The sequence below is a fragment of the Neophocaena asiaeorientalis genome, unplaced genomic scaffold (genome assembly GCF_003031525.2).
Source record: "Neophocaena asiaeorientalis asiaeorientalis breed wild unplaced genomic scaffold, Neophocaena_asiaeorientalis_V1.1 scaffold70, whole genome shotgun sequence".
NCBI lineage: Eukaryota > Metazoa > Chordata > Mammalia > Artiodactyla > Phocoenidae > Neophocaena > Neophocaena asiaeorientalis.
In genome coordinates this window covers 2,844,460-2,866,944 of record NW_020175410.1, presented here as the reverse complement: position 1 = coordinate 2,866,944, position 22,485 = coordinate 2,844,460, and the positions used below count along the sequence as shown (strand labels likewise).

The 22,485-nt window shown below is 35.0% G+C and overlaps 1 protein-coding gene across 6 annotated transcripts in view; it reads right to left on the bottom strand.

The window, feature by feature from the left end:
* Positions 1-22,485, bottom strand: part of DGKB (diacylglycerol kinase beta) — a 639,375-nt gene that overhangs the window by 185,093 nt on the left and 431,797 nt on the right. For all 6 annotated transcript variants that reach the window (XM_024767053.1, XM_024767055.1, XM_024767059.1 and 3 more), the window contains one exon: positions 5,998-6,088. In XM_024767053.1, coding sequence (XP_024622821.1) covers positions 5,998-6,088 — 91 coding nt within the window. The remainder of the gene's footprint in view (positions 1-5,997; positions 6,089-22,485) is intronic.

The following is a 22,485-nucleotide window of genomic DNA, read 5'->3' as shown; positions in this document are numbered from 1 at the left end:
CGTACCGCAAAAAAAAAAAAAAAAGATATCAAGCATTAGCTATAAGTATCAGCAGAAAAGCACTTTAATTTTACATGTTTCTCTCTTTCAGGAGATTCTGTGAAAGCCAGAAATTATTGCTGGAATATTAAATTTCTTACCAAAAGTTATCTCATTAAAAATAACTTGTGGTAACTAAAGAAGAGAAATTTCACCTTTGGTCACCTGTCATCTGTCTCATTTCTTCCTCACTCTCCTAAGAAAAATTATAATGTATTTATCTTAATGAAACGGTAACAGTACCTCAACCCCACATTTCTTGTACTTTCCTGGAACAGGGAGGTATTTTTTTGTTTTGGACTTGATGAGTCCAATTTTTGATTACTAGGACCATCTTTGTTGAGGTCTACACCTTTAATGTCTCCCTTCATCATTGTTTCTAGAATTTCATTGCAAAAAAAAAGAGAAATCACCTGGGAAGCTTTAGAAGAGAGGGAAGATCTTTTGCCTGTTCTTATCACACATGCGCGCACATGCGTGCGCACACACACACACACACACACACAGAAAGAGGGCAGGGAGATACTTTTGGAGGTGATGAAATGTTGATGGCTTTGATTATGATTATAGTTTCATGGGTATATTCTTTTCTCCAGACTCATTAAGTTGTCTACATTAAATATGTACAGCTTTTTGTAGGTCAACTATGCCTCAATAAAGGGTTTAAAAAAGAATGTTCATTCACACGTTTCATTTCTACTACTCCAAGATGGTGTTTTGGTAGCGGTAAGGATAGGCTACGGTTCTCTGAATGCATGCTGAGAGACCGTCCAGGATGATTTTGATATAGGTGAAGCACAGACTAAGCTGTGAAAATCTGCCCTACTGCTTTTAATAACTCTGTGCTTTCCAGGTTACTGGGCAATCAGAATCTTATCTTTCAAATTCTGCTAATTTATTTTGTGTCCCTGACACTCTTCTTGCAATTTGTTAATTCTTGAGCTCATTTAGGTTTTGTAGAAATACTTAATCATTAAGACAAAGGTCAGTATCTGAGGAAATTCCTGGCCTTAAAATATACCACCCTCCCAAGTCTTACCAAACACCAAAAGACTCAAATACTTTGGAGAATAGGCCATTTTATTCTCTCATGAACTTTGCCTGGTACATGGAACAAATAAAAAACTCATGAACTTTGTAAGCTTCAATCCCAGATGGTGACCTGAGATTCTCAGGTACATATCCATGCCCCAGGTAGTTTTACACAAACTTTGCTTTTAATATATTATCTTGTAAATATAAAGCTTTTCATTTAATCTTTTTATTTCTTTATCTTTTGTTACAAAGTTAAAAGATAACTGAAATTCTTTTTTTTTTTTTTTGAGGTACGCGGGCTTCTTAATGTTGTGCCCTCTCCCGTTTCGGAGCACAGGCTTCGGACGTGCAGACTCAGTGGCCATGGCTCACGGGCCCAGCCGCTCCGTGGCATGTGGGATCTTCCCGGACCGGGACATGAACCCGTGCCCCCTGCATCGGCAGGCGGACTCTCAACCACTGTGCCACCACACCAGGAAAGCCCCTGAAATTCTTAAAATTAAAAATTTCACCTTTGTTAACCTCTCTATGTATATAGATAACTGAAATTCTTAATATTAAAAATTTCACCTTTGTCCATCTCTCTATGTATATATTTATATTTCGATTCTCCAACTGATTTGTTTCCTTAAACATTTTGGCAGCAAGCAACACAATTCTTGTTTTCTTTTTTTAAATCATAAAAGAAAATGCTCATATGTGTGTCTCTGCAATAGAGATGCAAGAGAATCTCTAAATCATAGGATTCAGACGAAGACTAAGACAGGTAATGGATGTGCATTGCTTAGCTCCAAGCATGAGGTATATTTAATAATAGATAAATCTTAGCTATTGTTTTTATCAACTATTAGCCTGTGATATTAATATTATTCCAAATATTCACCTTTTTCAGAAAACAGCTTCCTAAATGAAAGAGAGATATGAGGTAAAGGGTCACACAGCAAATGCTTTGCTTGGAAGAAGCTGTCATTAAAACATACATCCATTACTTGAGATACTCTTGTACTGAAGTGGTTTTATTCTCTCATATATTTTCAAACCATAGTTGGTATAATTTTAGGCCAGGAAGCAACAGCAAACAGAATCAAATTTCCAAACTGCTGTTTTTATTATATTTAATTATGAAGTAACCTTGAGGGTAGAAAGGCGTATTCTGCTAATATGATAGACTGGATTCATTAAAAAGTGAGTAGAGAAGCAGATTTTACATTACCATCCTTCCACACACAAACACACACACACACACACACACACACACACACATACAAAAAACAAGCTTTAGAATTAAGATAAATTCATAAAATTATAACAGTATTTCAAGATATGCACAGAGTGCATAGAATGGGGAGTGCACAGTGCTGTCTCTGATTTATAAATGCTACTCCAGTGGTGCATAGAATAAGACAGTAAATGCAGAGCTGGGAAGCCAGACTTGGAGGGCGTGTAGAAACATGACCCGAAAGAGTTCTTCTCGAGATGTAAAGCTCAGTGGAACAAAATCACCGAATTTTATCACTTGTAATGTTAAAATCAATGTTTTCCATACCTATTTTTATCACACGTCTTTTGCTATGTGACACAAACTTTTCCTTGGACATTTTTCACTTTGTGACATACATAATATTATACTATAGATCGATGTTTGTTTTTTGTAAATTGAGACTTTACTTTTTATAGCAGTTTAAAGCTCATGGCAAAATTGAGGGGAAGGTACAGAGGTTTCCTGTATACACCCTGTCCCCACAAATGCACAGCCTCTCCCATTATCAACATCCCCACCAAAGTGGTACATTTGTTACAACTGATGAACCTACATTAACACATCATAATCACCCAAAGTTTACAGTGTCCATTAGGGTTCACTCTTGGTATACATTCTATGGCTTTGAACAAATGTATAATGACCTGTAGCCACCACCATTGCATCACACGGAGTATTTTTATTGTCCTAAAAATCCTCTGTGCTCTGCCTATTCCTTCCTCCGTCCCCCTTAACTGGCAACCACTGATCTTTTTACTGTCTTCATAGTTTTACCTTTTCCAGAATGCCATATGTTCACATCATACAGTATGTAGCCTTTTCACATTGGCTTCTTTCACTTCGGAAAATGTATTTAAGGTTGCTCCATGTCTTTTCACAGCTTCGTAGCTTTTCAGCACTGAATAATATTCCATTGTCTGGATAGCACAACTTATTTTCCCATTCATTTAGTAAAGGACTTTTTGTTTGCCTCCAAGTTTTGGCAATTATTAATAAGCTGTTACTAACATCCATGTGCATGTTTTTGTGTTAACATAACGTTTTCAACTCCTTTAGGTATATACCATATATACTGTATGATTGCTGGATCATAAAGTAAGGGCATGTTTAGCTTTGTAAGAAACTTCCAAAGTGGCGGTACCATTCTGCATTCCCACCAGCAGTGAATCAGACTTCCTATTGCTCCACATCCCCACCAGCTTTTAGGGTTTTCAATACCCTAATAGGTGTGTAGTGGTATTTCACTGCTGTTTTAATTTGCATTTCCCTGATGAAATATGATATGGAGTGTCATTTCAGCTGCTTATTTGCCATCTGTATAGCTCCTCGGGTGAGGTATCAGTTAAAGTCTTTGGCCCAGTTTTCAAGACGGTTGTTTATTTTCTCATTGTTGAGTTGTAGGAGTTCTTTGTATATTTTGAATATACAAAGTCCTTTATCAGATATGTCTTTTGCAAATATTTTCTCTTAGTCTGTGGCCTGTTTTCTCATTCTCCTGACATTGTCTTTCAAAGAGCAGACATTTTTAATTTCAGTGAAGTCCAACTTACCAATTATTTCTTTCATGGATTGTGCCTTTGGTGTTGTATCTAAAAGGCATCACTATATCCAAGGCCATCTAGGTTTCCTCCTATGTTATCTTCTAGAAGTTTTAAAGTTTTGCATTTTACATTTAGCTCTGTGATCCATTTTGGGTTCATTTCTGTTAAGGGTGAAGAAATGTGAATAGATTTTTTTTTTTGGCCTATGGATGTCCAGTCATCACAGCACCATTCGTTTAAAAAACCTTCTTTGCTCCAATGTCTTGCCTTTCATCCTTTGTCAAAGAAGAGCAGACTGTATTTATGGGAATCTATTTCTTGGCTCTATATTCTGTTTCATTGATTTGTCTGTTCTTTCACCAATATCACACTGTTTTGACTACTTTATAGTAAGTCTTGAAGTCAGGTAGTGTCAGTCCTCCAACTTTGTTCTTCTCCTTCAATATTGTGTTCACTATTCTGAGTCTTTAGACTCTCAGGATAAACTTTAGAATCAGTTTGTTGATATTCACAGAATAATTTACTGGAATTTGGGGATTATATTAAATCTTTAGGTGAAGTTGAGAAGAACTAACATCACAACAATGTTGAGTTTACCTATCCATGAACATGAAATATCTCTCTTAGATAATTTTTTTTCAATCTACATTCAGTGGTAGGCGAAAGTAAGGAGAGGCGCAAGAGGCTTCAGGGTATCCACCCTATATTCAACCAGAAGCCATACCTTAATTTTTTGTCATTTTTGCCTTTTGCTGCAGATTTTCTTCAAGCATCGGTTTCTGAGGGCAGAAATGCTCAAAATCTACTATATAATGATTTCTTAAATAATGAGCTTTGAAGGTAAAGGGAGGTCTTAGATGATTTTTATAAATATATATGTACATATAACTGTATAAGTATTATATACATATATAGATATAAAAAACATACACATATTTATCATCACAAATAGCAATCACAGTAAGTGCCTATTGAGCCCAAATCCTTTACCTTTTGTGATTATATCCCTTTTCAGGGTTATGATCTGATTCACTCATGAAGAGCTTTTTCCATTCTATGACAATCAATTCTACCCCTAATACTTCAATTTATTTGTCAATCATGATGAGGAAAAAGTCCCAAAAGATTACATTCTGTAATAGTACCACTTTTGCTGTTATTATCATTAATAGTAAGTTAGAAAGCTGGGATAATGAAGAACCTAGCCAGACCATCATTATGACTCTCTGTGGTCCATAACTACTTTTGTCTACCCAACTTATTACTCTAATAGTTGCCACTAATGATTTAGGTCTCAGTAGACAAGTTATTTATTTCTTTTTAAAAAGAAAAGTGTTAAAGCCAGTATTTCTCAATTCATATCAGCTAGTCATTAGGTGTCCCTGTTTCATAATTCTGTTCCTTTGATTTGTCTTTACAACTTAACAAAATATAACTTTTCCTTTTTCTTTAACCCCTAAAAATCTCTCAATAAAACTAACTCATTTTCTATTACAACTTGTCTCCAAAATTTTTAGTCCTACAATGTCTATATTTTTGGTAGACGTATTTGCTCTAAATCTTTTTAAAGTGTATCTTTTCTTGCTATCTTTGCTCTCTTTCTTGGCTTTTCCACTTCCTACAAATGTAATGGGGAAATGGCAACCTCGAACTCAGAAAAGATCTAGTTAATGAATGGGAATGGGAATGGAGAAGTATATGTTTTAAACTTTATTCATAAAAGTAAGTACAATTTTAGTGAACTGTGTTTTAAAGGTTATAAGATATTGAGACCTGAAAATAATAAGTTTTTTAAAATGTATTTTGCAACTTTTTTCTTTCCCTTCAAGTACTTCCTTTTATCTTACATTTTTCTGTCCATACTATGCCCACTGATTTCTAAAGTTGTGTTCCACCTCTCATTCTTTTACGCTGTATTAAACAACTCATACTCAAACTTAACTTTATATTAGTATTTCAGATGTGCTAGATTCTCAATGAGTGACAGAAATGACGTTTTAGAGTCTTGGGTAAAGCTATATGAGTCGCTAAAATTCTAACTCCTTCCATGGGCTAGGAAAACATATTAATAATCAAACTCAAGCCATTTCATAGTATTATAAAGATAATTCATTTTCTTACTTCTATTTCTACAGATTCATGTAGCTTCTTGCAGGTGGCTGAGAAAGTTTCAGATGTGCCAAACTCAAAATACCAAAATTTGTTCTTCATTCTGAAAAAGGAAAGGAAGAAGCATCTTAGGCAATTATCAATAACAGGAGGGATTTTTAAAAATGGGGTAGGCCTGTCTTGTATTATAAGTGATAAAAAAGGTTTGAGGACACGTCCCATCCATTACGTAATAGATGGTCACATAATTTTCAGAGTTTAACTGTACGCATCAAATTGTATGATTGTCCCGGAGGGGATTATAGGAATGTACTGATCTGACAGATTCAAGTATATCTTTGCCTTTTCTATAATATTGGTTGCTCAGATTTTGAAATATGGTTTTAGTGCTTATGATTCTTAGCTTGTTCTTAGACAACTTGATTTTAGACCAGCCACTCTGTAATCATAAAGAGAGAGAAAAAAAAGAAAAGTCTAGGCTTTTCATGAGGAAAAGGAGACCAAACTTAAATATGCTCAATTTTTCTAGATGCCTATGCATTCATTAGAAACTATCATGACTGGAAAGTATATTAAAAAGAAAAAATAGTAGTTATCCATAAAGATAAAATTTAGTAATTTTTGGATAACTATTAATTATTTTTTAAAGATACTGTCCTCTGTTATATGAACAATAATGGGAAATTATGATACAGCATGAAAGAACTAAAGAAATAATATATTTTATCAACATACAGTTATAAAGAAAATATAGTTTAAACTATTTCAGTATTTAATCCGGAAGTAAGATGCTCAAAATTTATTTTCTCCCACAAATCAATGACCATATCTTTGTTTCTTTGTACCAGATAATTAAATTAATGATCGTTTAATGTAATTTTACAAAGGCTGACTAGATTTTTATATTAGCCAGGAGTGGATTTAAAAATTCATTCTCACGAAAAGCTGCAGTTTTTAATTATACATAGTCTAACAAGCTATCACGCCCTCAGTTAGAAGAAAATACAGGTAAAATGGGATACATGCTTCCTCACATGAAGGCAAAACAAAAAGAAATTCTTATAATGATATTCAAATATCTCTCTCACAACAAATTATTTTTTCCTTATAAACATGGATATGTACTTTTCACATTGGAATGTAAAACATTTCAACAATTAAAAAAGACACTTGGCAAGGACCTTACTGCTTAATGCAACCCTCTTACTTGTTACATAAGATGACACGGAACCTAATACGGTGCTTATTATTATGCTGTGTTGTATAGAGTTCTCTGATATAAAATTACAAACTATAAAAGTAATCTTATCTATCTAGACATACCCAATAATATTTAGCCTCATACAAGGTTTTATTTGCTTACAAAATTTTCACTAGCCCTTCTTGCATTGATCACCATATTAAGGCCAATAATCTGAAAACCAAGATAAGTTTCATAGGACTCTAGCACCATGAATCATTATTCTTTTCTAGAGAATATCTCCTTGGATTATGGCCTGATTTAATATATCTGAGTGGACAGAAATAGATGATAGCTAGTTAGATAGAACAGGGCAAACATTTAACAGTAAGACCTGTGGGCCTGAGTTTACATGTAAGTTTATATTAAATTAATGCAAATAATGTACTTTATAGAATAAATGTAGTTTTACAAATTTATACAATGGCTGAAGTTAATGGAAAATTTAGTTTATGGAAAATTAAAAATATTTTCCTATTGATTCATCATTATCAGGAAAAATATATCATTCAGCATGATATGAGAGGAAAATATTGTTCGGTGTGAAATGGTCTCCAGACAATCAGAATAATATGTAGTATATGTTTTATGACTGTTTGGAATTGTCTTTCTACATTCAACAAGTTTTCTAATAATATCTTTCTGTTGGCCTTTTATCCAGACCTTCCTGGATTCATTTATTCACCCAGTCATTCATTCAACAAATGTTTAGTGAGAACATTCACTTCCATATACTATGTTTAGTTCTAAAGATACAAATATGAACACGATTATCTTTGTCTCTAAGGAGCTCAGAATGGTTAAGATTATGGGCATATAAAATAATTGAAAAGTTAATTCTCTAAATTAGATATGAGCAAAATATTGTGAAAAAACACTTCAGTGAATCACCTGCTTTTGCCTTGAGGGGTCCAGAAAGCTTTAGAAGACGAGAGCGTTATAATGGATAAGTAGAAGGCAAACAGGAGGAAGGCGAGACAAGTTCTGGTGTTTTTAGGAGTGCAGTGTGACTTAACAGATTGCCTAAGTATGGGCTAACTAGGGTCTTTTTCAGAATGGGTATGCCAAGTTAAGGGGTTTGGACTTGATATTACAGATTTACAGGATGTCTAAAAGAATTCTGTTAGCAGTGAAGAGACATAGCCGGCTTTGTTGGATAAATAAAACTCATAGAAATGAATAATTGGGCTGGAATGGCGAAATGTTGGTGCTGTGGACAGAAACGTGGCTGTTGGAATAGTACAAATGAAATAAAATTCAAGGCCTAAACCAAGGGGCAAGGAAAATGGAGAGGAGAGGCTGAATTTAAGAGACATAAATGAGGGAGAATCAATAGGAACTGGTGGTATTAGATTATACTGATTTCTGCCATATCTAGGTTATCTCTAGAGGTATATGTGGGAATATCAAAGCATTACTCCAGCAAAGAAAGGGCTATGAGTCTACATTTTGACAGGTTCTGTGACATAATGATGTAATGTACACTGTATCACAGTTTGAAAATTATATATATACATACATACACATATATGGCTTCTAAATGCATGTAAATGGTTACTCCCTATTTTTTTTTTCCATTCTGTCCATCAAATTTCTTCATAGCTTAACCAGGATGACGAGGAGCTTGTATCAGCTAACCAAAATATACTCATTTTAGCAAACACATCACAAGAAACAGAAATTCTGAGAATTTACATTCAGTCTTTATTCACCATATTAGTTAGCATTACTGCTCGTGTGCAAAAGCTGCTTTAAATTCTCCATTATTACAACCATTTATGTTTCACTCAGATAAATATATGGAGGTAATAAAAAGCACACAGAATCAGATTCCACATGACAAATTAAAAGCTGTTAAATTTTATTTTTTTTTCAACCCAACTGGTCTTTAGGTTGTAGAAATGCAAAAACGCACATTTAAGCATGTATGCTATTTATTTTTATGGCTCACATTAGAAAATGATCCAAATAATTCAAACTCAGATTTGTCAGAGAAAACATATAGCTGTGGATTTTAAGAAAAAGGTAACTGGACATTTAACCCACTATGAAATGTTCACACCAGAGTCAAATTTATTGTGTTCTTACACAGGTTTTGTGGATACAGGTATGACGACAAATGTCCTACCAAAAAAATGATTCATACTGTTATAATTTTAAGTCATTAATATACTAAACCGTATTTCAATGAATTTAATTGTAAGTCTACAGGCTTCAGTTTAATATTTAAAGTGCTTGGCTACCAGATGGTCAGGTAAAAATAAAATTAGCTCCCATTTACCAGGCATTTTCTTACTACCAGTAATTCTGCTTCTTTTATATATCTTCAGGAAAATGTGAACTATCAGAAGTATTGCTCAGGCAAAACAATTATTCCTGTCATAATGAAATTTAGTTAATATTTAGTTCTACAAGTTCTGTTCAAATACGCATTTTAATTTCTAGCAATATATTTTCCTTGGAACTTTTCTTCCTGGTTTACAAAGGTTTTCTGTTGTTTTTTTTTTTAAACTTTGTCTGCTAAGTAATGCTAATGCAGCAAACATAAAACAAAACAAACAAAACATGAACTGCCAGTGCATTTACCAAAAATAATACCAAAGAACCTAATTAGATATGATGCTCACTCCTAACAAAGATGCAACATAAAAAGGGTGAAATTGCCTCATTTACCTTACTGTAGAAAACTCTAAAGTCATAAACACACAGAAAGTTTTAATGCAATGAAATTACTCTTAAATTAAATGTCAACTTTTTCTCACAGGTGTGCTTCTTTTATTATTTTCATGTATTTAGTGATGATATAGCATCTTTGGAAGACCATTTATATATGTATAAAACTGAACTCTTCTAATAGACACTTGAATCCCTTTTCAAGCATCCTTAACTGATTCTATCTATACTGTATGAATAACATGATCATCAGATAATAAAATCCTCTGACCTCTGCTTATTATTTATTTTTTTATAAGTTTATTTATTTATTTACTTTTGGCTGCGTTGGGTCTTCATTGCTGTGAGTGGGCTTTCTCTAGTTGCAGCGAGAGGATGCTACTCCTCATCGCGGTACACAGGCTTCTTGTTGCTGTGGATTCTCTTGTTGCGGAGCATGGGCTCTAGGCACGTGGGCTTCAGTAGTTGTGGCTCACAGGCTCTAGAGCACAGTCTCAGTAGTTGTGGCACATGGGCTTAGTTGTTCCGCGGCATGTGGGATCTTCCCGGGTCAGGGCTCAAACACATGTCCCCTGCATTGGCAGGCGGATCCTTAACCACTAAGCCACCAGGGAAGCCCCGACCTTTGCTTTTATTTTATCTTTAAATTCTATTTATTTTTAAAATTTATTTTATTTTTGGCTGTGTTGGGTCTTCATTGCTGCAAGCGGGCTTTCTCTAGCTGCAATGAGTGAGCTTCTCATTGCGGGGGCGTCTCTTGTTGCAGAGCACTGGCTCTACGTGTGCGGGCATCAGTAGTTGTGGCTCACAGGCTCTAGAGTGCAGGCTCAGCAGTTGTAGCGCACGGGCTTAGTTGCTCCACGGCATGTGGGATCTTCCCAGACCAGGGATTGAACCTGTGTCCCTTGCATTGGCAGGCGGATTCCTAACCACTGGGCCACCAGGGAAGCCCCGACCTTTGCTTTTAAAATGAAAGCAAAAACATAATGTCCTAAGTAGTTTAGTGAAAATGGATTTTAAATGAATATTTTTTACTCATTAAAGATGTTTCAAAAATCTCATCATTTACATTAGTTTGCTTCATTTTTGTCCTGTTATGAAAGCATTTCAACAGTCATTTCAAAACTGGTTTTAAAATTATTTTCTCATGGAGAACAATGTTTCTAACAATTCGATAACTTTATTTTAATACAAAATTTAGTCTTACAATTTGATGGAATACTCTAGAAACATAGCAGGAATTTTGAATTTGGCTAACAATAGTGATGATGAGAGACGTGTCACTGTTGACTTACAGCAATAGGGTGTTTAAAATGGTACATTTATGTCATAGAACTCAATTCAGTTTTGTTTTTCTTGCCAAGAGACGTTACACCAGACATTGGTTATAGGGTTACTCATTTATTCCTAAATGTAGTGAGGTATTGCTCTTAATATGATTATATTTTATAAAAAGAACTACATTTTATTGAAACCCCCAAACCTATGTTTTTTAAAAATAGCAATTTATACACTCTCATAGCAAAAGAATAATATTGATAACATTATTTCATAAGGAAGGAACATGGCTGTAATTACTACAGTGGGGACATTTTATATTCACACCGAAGACAGCAAACATTTTTCATGTTTGTACACCACAGGTAAAGATATATTTTTTAAATGACATATAAAAATGCTTGTATCTAATGTTCATTCTTAAGGTATGCTTGTTAAGCACTCAAAAGACAATGAAACAGGCTACAGAAACTTCAGACAGAATCATAAAATATTCTACCTTGGTATGTAAAAAGAGATGGATATTCTAATGGAAAAGTACAAAAGCAGTAGTAATGCCATACTGCAGAGTCTAAACAAGTATACATGCATAGTAAGTCCCCAAAGAACAATGATAAATTAATAATTATATGAAATGTAAAACTAAACCTATAAAATGTTTAAATGGTGTCCAAGATGTTTAGACCTGAATATCTTTCAATAATAATTAGATCTCTATTATTAAAATAAGTATTTCATAATCATAAAAAGTTCTTTAAGAAAACTGTTAGGGAGATGAAATGAAATTTGTGATAGCCATATTTTCTGCTGTTACTGAGCATGGCACTGTCACAGGTTAAACCCAATGAGGTTTAGAAGTCACTCACCCAACATCATATGGGAAGTGCAAAACGTAACTCAGGAATTCTAGCTTTTTTCCCATACTGTCTCTCATTAAATATAATAATGAATGCAGCATCACATGAAACTTTTTTCTAAGCCATAAGGGAAATGTTATAGGTGAGATGGGTGATCATCATTAAATTGTTCTTTTGTTCATATTTCTACTTTAGAAGTATTTTTTTTTTTTTGCAGTACGTGGGCCTCTCACTGCTGCGGCCTCTCCCATTGCGGAGCACAGGCTCCAGACGTGCAGGCCCAGTGGCCATGGCCCATGGCCCCAGCCGCTCCGCGGCATGTGGGATCCTCCCAGACCGGGGCACGAACCTGTGTCCCCTGCATCGGCAGGCGGACTCTCAACCACTGTGCCACCAGGGAAGCCCTAGAAGTATTTTTAATTCCCCTTTCCTGAAATAAGTCAACTAAGGATGACAATGTAATCTAGCACTGACAAACAGGACCTGAGAGATCTCCCATTCTGAAACAGAGACATGTACAATGGGAAAGCTAGGCCCATTCTTTCCCCTGTTTTTGCATGTTGTCAAGGAAGGAGATTCTAATTGGAAATGGAGCAGCCATCTCACCACCATGAAAGGAAAGGCAAGGGATACCCAGAGATGCTGATCCAGATTCCTGAAGAGAGTTGAACTTCCTAATCAGTCAATTCTGAAACAGTCCATTTCTGGATCTCTACTCATGTGAGATTTATAAATGGACTCTTATTATTTATTTTGTGTATTCTGTTACTTGTAGCCAAAAGCACACTGACAGCACTCTCCATTATAGTTCTAAGAGAATTTTCACATATATTATTATCAATGAGATATTTGGAAAATCCAAATGAGGTGATATATTTGTTATACAATCCTATTTTTCTAGGTGCGAAATTTGGTGGTAACTGAAATAAAGGAGTTAAGGTAGAGAATTTCTGTTCAGCATAATTCCCTGTGCTTATCTTGTGACTAGATATGCAAATATCAACGAATATGCTTTCCTCATCTGACTTGCTATCCCCTGAATTTTTAAAGAATTATTTCCATGTTTATATACTTGAAATAATCTTGGGAAAAAACTCACAAAACATCCCTTTTTGCAGTGTCCCAAATTTGCAACTGATGCTTTTATCAGAGTCACAGACTAGTAAGCAGTTGGTAAGTTCATACTTCTCACCTTCCCCTCTTCCATATCCAAAAACTTAGAAATAGAGTCAGTGGGTGATGTTTGAATTAATAAAATATACCACGATGTCTGAGATTATATACAGAAATATTTAAGGTAGAGTATTTCTCACTAATATAAATAGACACATGTAGAGCCTAGCCAAAATTGATAGTGAAAATGTAATGAAGGTTTGTATGCATCAATATAAAATAAAGCTCTACTTCTTTTAAAGGGATTATTGTATTCATAAATAGAAAATGTCCACAACACAAAAACTCTCTTCAGTATGTATAAAAACAAAAAGAGGAAGGCACCACAAATGCAGGAATTAGCAAGTCTCCATGCCTAACTCTGAACGTCAGGGGAAACTAGACTGTTCTCTCTAGTGGTAAAAAAATCATTTATCCAACGTTCTGAGCACCTACTCTAGACATGGTACTGTGATAGGCAATGGAATTACATTTGTACATACGACAGAAGAAGTCTCTGCTCACATTACAGTTAATTTTTAGTCAGGAAAAAATATACAAAATGATTTAATATCAATTGTGCTAAGTTCTAAAAAAGGAGGTTTATAGGATGCTGTTAAGAGTGAACACAATTGACATATGGGAACATATGTATATGTATAACTGATTCACTTTGTTACAAAGCAGAAACTAACACACCATTGTAAAGCAATTATACCCCAATAAAGATGTTTAAAAAAAAAAAAAAGAGTGAACACAATAAAAGGGAACAGCAAAATTTCTTTAAGGAAGGAAACTGGCCAGATTTTTCAAAGAGTCTAGGTAACAGAGTTCCTTAACCCATCCTCCTTCCTTTGCTCTAATTCCACAGTTACCAAGCAATGTGGAGTTAATTTTGCTTTCCATGGATTTTGATATGCTGTCCTGAACTATGGAATTGTGTGTATTCTACTCTCTGGAAAGGAATCACCACCACTTTCCCTTGGTAAGTTGAGCAAGTGATTAAAAGCCTGATCACTTCTGGGTGCCATGATAAAATGATGTTTCTTCATTTACTAAAAATGAGGACGAGACTGGACTACGGTCACACACTTAACATACTGCTCCCTAGGATGACTGCTGGAAGGCCTTCACAGGCAGCTGGGACAACTAGCTGGATAATAAATTGAATATGCTGACCTAGACTGTGAAAGAAGTGCTTGCAACATCCCCTCTCTTTCTACCATTTACCAATTGACTTTCTTGGTTATATTTGTCTCTCTCTCTCTCTCTGTCTCTGTCTCCCTCTTTCTCTGTCTTTTTTATTTGCTTTTACTGAATGTACTAAACCAATCAATTATTTAAGCACCAGATATAAGAATATAAAGGTTCTTTAGTGTTAATATATAGTTTGACAGATATTTAAGGAGCACTTACTTAGTTTCAGGGAAGTTAATTAAATGTAATAGTTCAGGTACACTTAGAGTAAAAACAGCTCCAGTTTTCTGACCTGACCCATGGACAACTCTTTACAACTAGAATATGAATTAACTGGTAACTTTCTGCATTTGACTACGAGAAGCAGTCAACATTATTAAACAACTGTGCCTGACAGCATTTGCTTTGCATGTTAAAATATTAATGACATCTGAAATCACTACACAAAGCGGTTTCAAACACAAGGAATTCAACATGTGAAAAAGGAGATTATACAAATAGTTTTAAAAAACACATCTACTTTTCATCACTGAAAGGCCAATTAATTCTTTTCTATTACTACCCTCAGTGTCATAGAATAATTTAAAATCAATAATTATGAATCATTAGAACATATTATACCTTGCTACATTTTAAATGTTTCTCCTAACCAATTTTTAGATGCTATGTTTTGTAAAACTTTCAAAAATAAAGAAAAAAATTACACGTCTCTAGCTCCTTCACACATCATTTTCCTTACCTATATTCTGTGACGACTAACACAGCTTCACAACTTAAAAAAAAACTTCTAATAAAACTTGTTTCTATTTTCTGAAAATTAGTTAAGTGTTCTACCTTCTGTTTTTCTTCACACATCAGCAGTCCTTTTCCAATTTTGTAACAAGAACCACAACTTTGCATTTTGAAAATACTGTTAACCTTAAAACTTCTCTCACACTAGAATTAAAAAATGGGGCAATCCTCCTTTTCCCAATGCTACAGAGGACTGGTTTTACACACACATTAATTATCTTGTAGGAAAACGATAAGAATAAGAATCAGACTACTTGAGTTATATTGAAAATATTGATACTTTTAATCAAACTGAAGAATTATATAGTCTAACATATGAATCAGTAAGCCCATTATTATTTAGATTGCATTTTTTGTCACTGATTTATGTCCTGAGGGACCCAGATGACTCCCGGAAATATCATGATCTGTTTTTGTTTCCAGTCAAGATGCTATAATTTATATAAAATATTCAGGCTGACTTGTATATAAACTAATTGACAGATGTAGGCATTATTATTTGGAGATTAATCATTGTGCTGGTACACTCAAGTACATGTTGGGTAATTCTAAGAAACATTTCCTTTCCTCTCTAGTATTATCTATTTTTTATTTTAAAAATAAGCCTAGCCCATATACTATTTTCTCCTGTTTGAAATTATGCCCAAATAAGCAGATAATAAATGGAGATGAATTACAGTTGAAGATATTTTACAAGATAAAACCTTTCAATTTGCATTACCATCAACAAATCAATAAACCAACATTTTTTGTCATATTAATATACTTAGCAACACGTTGTATCGCTTTCCAGAATTTAAATAAAAAGTCATCTGTATCTTTCACTTGAGAAGAACAAAACGATACCATTGTTCAAAAAAGTAGTATATAATCTGAACCTAGATACAGTATTGAAGTCATTTCATCCAAAATATTATTGGATATTTATAGTCGCTCATTTAGGTGACTCAGAGATGTTTCCTATTATGAACAGATTACAGAGATTGCAGAGGATAACTCCTTGTTATTTTTATCTATCAGTACGAAAACAAAATCTCTTGTAGGCTCTTTTCAGTAAGTCATCAAATGTAAAATAATCATAAGGGTACTCATACCTATATAATATGTTTCAGTGTTGCTAAATCTTGCCAGAGTTCATTATTATGGATTCATGGAAATACGTACGTGAGTTCGGCAGGCGGACTCTCAACCACTGCGCCACCAGGGAAGCCCAAGAACACTACTTTTCATTCAGCTATCTCCCCCCAAATTTAGAACCTAATCATTTGAGACAGATGAAAACAAAAAGCGACTTGCTTAGGAACATAAAAGGGGAGACCAGAGAAAGGGATTTCTATTATTTTTGCTCATTCATTCATTCAACAGATATTTACTGAATACCTCTTATGTGACAGGCACTGTTCTAGTTGCTGGTAATTCATTAGTGATGAAGTTCCTGCTCTTATATTGCTAATAGCTTTTATTTGTTTAAAGGTGAGATTAGATTGCCTATTATCACTTAGAATTGATGAACCACTCTCTCCATTTCTTCTCATTCTTAGAGCAGAGCGTATATAAAATGAAAATCCAAAACAAATACAAAAAATTATAAAACATTTATACCAGCCAATTCCTGGACTAGTTTTCAAAACTAAATTATAATTGCCTTTATAATTAAAGTATTATTGAATACAGCAGTAGATTGTTTAAATGGACACAAATTCTTCCCAATCCTGTATGCAAGCCATTATGAAACGGGACTATGCCACATCTCCCTTCCAGAGGTAGATCTCTTTCTTCACCCCCCTGCATCTGGACTAGCTTTAGTGACTTTGACCAACAGAATGTAACAGAAGTGATGTTGTACAAGTTCCACAGCCTAGGCCTCAATGGCCTTGTAAATGCCACTTTCCCTCTCTTGGAGCACTGTCCTGAGAACTCCTTGTTGTGAAGACATCCAGAGTGGAAAATGACGTGAAGAGGAAGATCTAATAACCTAGTTGAGCCCAGGCCCAGCTCATCCACTAACTTATTGCATATGAAGAGCTGCCTAGTTCACCCAAAGAAGTCAGAAAAATAATAAACTGCTGTCATTTTCAGGTGCAAAGTTTTGGGGTGGTGTGCTGTGTAAAAATGGATGAAAGACACACAAACTTATCATATATCTTGGAACACGCTAACCACAACATATACAGAAGTCAGCAAAAGCTTCCATAAATTCTGCCTTACAGACTCTGCCCTACAGTGTAGTGGGAAAGACAGTAATTCCTCAAGCACACAAATATTGTGAAATTGCTATGGTACCATGGGAAGGAGGAAAAGTGGAAGTATTTCATGAGAGGTTATAATTCCCGGGAGGGAAGCACATTTCTGGCACAGGTGGCTGTCAGCACAAAGGCCCTGTGGCAGAAAACATACCTAAAGCCACGTTAAGGAGGCCAAAGAACCTAGAAGAGAGAGAATGGTAGCTCAGTGTGAGTAAGTGCTGCTAGATTAGGGCCAGACACTTCACTGCAGAGCATGTTTGTCTTATGATTAATACTGGCAGCAGCAGTGCTTGTACTGAATTGGTATGTCTTTATCTATGTGTATTGTTTCTTTTTGATGCAACTATTTGCTGCATGAGCATTCAGGAAGTGGCAACACAATATGTTCCTAAAAGATCAGCAGAGCAATGCTTGTATTTCATTGTTAAAACTCCTTGCATATCTAAAGCCTCAGAGCTGAAACTAAGTAACCTAAGTAAATGTAATGATGGAAATGAATTAGACAGAAAAGAGCTCTGGTAATTGTGGTTGTATTCATCTTTCAATTGAACAATTTAGACTTTTATGTAGAAGAAAAGGAATATGATAGGTCAATTAAGTACGGTAATAACCAGGCAAATCAACAAGTCTCTGTTGTACAAGTTGACTCTGTACTATGTGGTCATCAATTTCATTAATTTAGTATAATATAAAGAGTATGCAAAATTCTGAAGGGAGATAAAAATTCTCAAACTCTTATTGTTCACATAAAAGGAAAGTGTCGAGTGAAAAAGTAACAGCCAATTATTTCCAATCAGATCAAACTACTGAAATATTTCTGTTGGGAACAAAGTCTTGCTTTCCTCTCAGCTCAAAAACTACAGACATAGCAAATTAATATTCTTGGAGTTCCCCTCCTTTGCTTATTGACTCACAATAATACTGCTCAGAAGGATGAGGAGGCATTTGGGGAGATTACTGGTTTAAGCAATCACCCCTTAAAGCAAGGCAAGCAAAAAGAAAAAAGAAAGAAAAGAAAAAAATCTGAATTCTTTTTGTTACATTCAATCGTCACAATAGAGTAATTTTGTCTCATCATCTATAAATCTGTCATCCTGCTAATACTTCGGTAAAATCATTTCATTGTAGCACATAATATATATTAATAAGCTACCAGACTTTTTCTAATAATCTACTTTCCTTTCCACTTTAGATTTAACAATCATATAATAATCACTGTTCTGCTTGCGAATGAATCATATGCAATAGTAAGGAAATAGCTAAGAGGGAGATGCAGCCCGTGAGAGATTTAATCATAGGAAATGGCTGACTTTTTATTTCCAATAACCATCTGCACTCGTGGTAAATCAGGTGCTAATGAAGCTCAGGCCCAGGCTGCATGGGAGCATAAATCTCAAGAACCGAAAGTCATGGAGCAACAGACTTCAGAAAAACAGAATTTTCTAAGGCAATGTACCAAGATTATCATATAGAAGGTCACCATCGGCAAATGTGTCACATAAATGAATATATTTGGTAGACCTAATACCACTTTATGACACTGGCTATAAACATCAAATATATATATACCTTTCTTTTGAAACCTGACCACTCTAAACTATCATGTTCATTTATGGTTTCCTCCTAGAGAGTCACCGTTTTAAGGGTTGGAGTTCCCCATGCTAATTTCATTTTAATCTTCTCCAAAGTGACTTAGAAGTACTCAATACTTAGAAAATCGGTGATGGAAATAAACGGATTAATTGTGGAATCCCACTTTTAGAGCAGAAAAGTACTAACAGATTTTTTTTTTCCCAGTGAATGAGGAAGCCAGATCTAAACCGGGTAGAATTTGTGCCAGACATAGGATTAGACTCAAGTCTTTTGAGAATCAACCAATATGACAATGTCTTCTAAGACTTTCTGTTTCTGTCATCATAATCCTCCACTTCAGGCCTCACTCAACCACTATCGGGGTAATATCCACAATATGGATCAAGACAGAAATAGAGGGGCAAGGACAGGCCACCATCTACAGAATCAATCAAATTCTTTCACAAAAAATGGATTCAAGTCTTGAGCATTTGACAAAACATTGACCTTTTTCTACAGGCTAGTGTAAAACATGGATATCTATCCCCGTGATTATTAATGATTATATTCTTAACCCTTTGCAAATAATAACAAAAGCAAGGACCTGGAATCACAGGTAAAAATGAGGTGTGGGATTTCTAGTAACACTTGAGTCAACCTGAATTCCCTACCATCCCCAGCGTAACATGACTTCATCATTCTCCACTTGTTACTACATATGCAGGAATTCTAGTGAAGTGCTAAAAAGTCTTTTCTCTCACTTTTGTAAAAATAAATTAGAAAACAACAGCCAATTAGTCTGTAACTAGCTTTATGAATTACTGGGGTGGATACAAAGAGCAATGGTTCTTAATTATCTGTGGGTCATGGATACCTTAAGAATTTGATGAGTCATGAAACTTCTTTTCTGAAATACACACGACACATATGTAAAGGATTATGCCTAAAATTTCAGAAGTTTTACAGTCTTCCTGAATTCTACTCACAGTGCCCAGAACCATGTAAATTCAAGTTACAAGTTATAACTATGGTCATATTTGCAACCTTGAGAACTGACAAAAATGTGAGGTGGTATGTATTATAAATGACAGACCTTTAATGTAAATTTCTTTTTTGGCTGTGCCACACAGCTTGTGGGATCTTAGTTCCCTGACCAGGGACTGAACCCAGGCCAAGGCAGTGAAAGTGCCAAGTCCTAACCACTGGACCACCGGGGAATTCCTTGTAAATTATTTTTAATTTCTTATTCAAAGTTACTTGGTACCAGCATTTATCATGTTTGATCACACATACAGTTTTCAAACTGTGTTTTCCCATTATCTACATGAAATAAATTGATGGTTGTTTTCATTCAAAGTTGAGAAGACAGGCACATTTTACTATTTCATAGATGTGAGGACATGATATTACATATGTAGTTACATAGTGTTTTACTATTCTAACAAGAAGTTACAAAATGAGAGTTGATTACATTTTATGAGTGGGTTTTAACCCTCAGTCTGTAATTGTGTCTCCCTCAAATTTACATTGCTATATCCCCAAAACACACTGGCATTTGACTTATTAGAACCTAATGTGCTGTTAGAGAGGAGCATTTGTAAACATATCGTATTATTTCCACTTTGATCTGTCTTTTTCTCTCATTGATTTTAATACATAGCAAAGAACTAATAATCTTTGTTTCATTTTACAAATTATACCTGAAGCCAAATCCTAGTCTAGTCTCAATTCCACAAATAATATGAAGTGCAAAGCAATTTTATGGCATCTAATGTTGTAATTAGGAACATTTTAAAAATAATCAATTTTTACTAAAGAGAGATGATAGTAAAAGCTAAATATTAGTTCTGAACTTAAAGATTTCTTCAAAGATTTCCTCCAGAAAGAAATATACTTTTATAATTATATACCTGATTGTGTTAAAAATATTAGAAATTCTTTAAAGCAAAATGTGAAGGAACATATAGCTGGCGATACAGCCTATAATGCAAGTACATCATAACTTGTGGCAACAAGCAGCAGAGTTCAGAAACATGCCAAAACATTGCAGTCAGAAATATTTGCATCCTTGTTACTTCGCTTCTGCTTGTTTTGTGATATCTTTGCCATTAGAGCAATGTATATATAGGAAGAATTCAAGATAATGGTAATTTCCTAAGGCATTTCTTAGAGCAATTAGAAGGTAACAAATATAAGTTATGAATCTATTACTTTACATATTCACATTGTTTTAGGTGTTCATATACTACCTTAGACAAAATATAAATGGTAAATGTTTTAAAAATTATGGCTCTAGAAGAATTTATTCAAGTATATCCTTCAAATCTGGCCATTTAAGTTTTATTTCTATTACTTTAAGTCATTATCATCAATTGCCTTATTTCATCACACAATTTGATAAATATTCTCTCTTTTGGGAACAAGGTGTAATTATACTTCTTGCCCCCTTTATGGTGGAATGGGGCCATGTGGTGACTTCTGACTAATGAGATGCTAATGAACACGATGTAGGTCATTTTAGGACTGGAACATTTAATTGCCAAAGTAAGCTCCTCTGGAATTCTCTTCCCTTTTCTGCACATTGAATGACAAAGTACAAGTACATGGCTGTGCTATCAACTTGGATCCTTGACTGAATAGAGTAACAAAGCTCCACTGTCCCTGCAAAGAACTTGGAACGCGATGGAGAGGAATCTTTTGTGGTTTTCAGTCACCCTTAGTTTGGGGTTATTATCTTAGTATAATACTTCCTAACATGTGCAAAACATGCTCTAACATATATTTTCAAACATGTTGTTCTACTCCCAAACTATTCTCCAAAAGGTAGCCTTGTTTTTGTTCATTTGTTTCAATTTGTGAAATAGTAACTGTTATATTGAATTAAAATGATTAAAGTGATGTTATCACAAAATTAATTTCTGAAATCTGTCTTTAAATTTATTCTATAATTAGTTCTTTACTCAAAATAAAGTTTTACTTAATTAAAATGCTGGTTTCATCAAGACTCCTAACTTAAAGTGGAAATCTCTTCCCAGCCATAGCTAGTGGCTGGTGTAAGCAGAATGCCTATGGTAAGGAAAGGGGAGGTAAATGCTTCTCTCCTTTCTGACCTAGGATTTATTCTCTTCCTGCCCTATCTTACTACCCTGTTCTCTGACCTTTCTGATTCAGAGCATGGAGCAGGGGAAGGTAAGGAGAGTAAGATAGTTATTAGTTGATTTGTACCACAGTGGGAAAACTTCCACTAGTGTTTTCTAGTTCTGTTGTAGTTTAAAAATTCGCAGGCTTCCCTGGTGTCGCAGTGGTTGAGAGTCCGCCTGCCGATGCAGGGGACGCGGGTTCGTGCCCCGGTCCAGGAAGATCCCACATGCCGCAGAGCTGCTGGGCCCGTGAGCCATGGCCGCTGAGCCTGTGCGTCCGGAGCCTGTGCTCCGCAACGGGAGAGGCCACAACAGTGAGAGGCCTGCGTACCGCAGGGAAAAAAAAAAAAAAA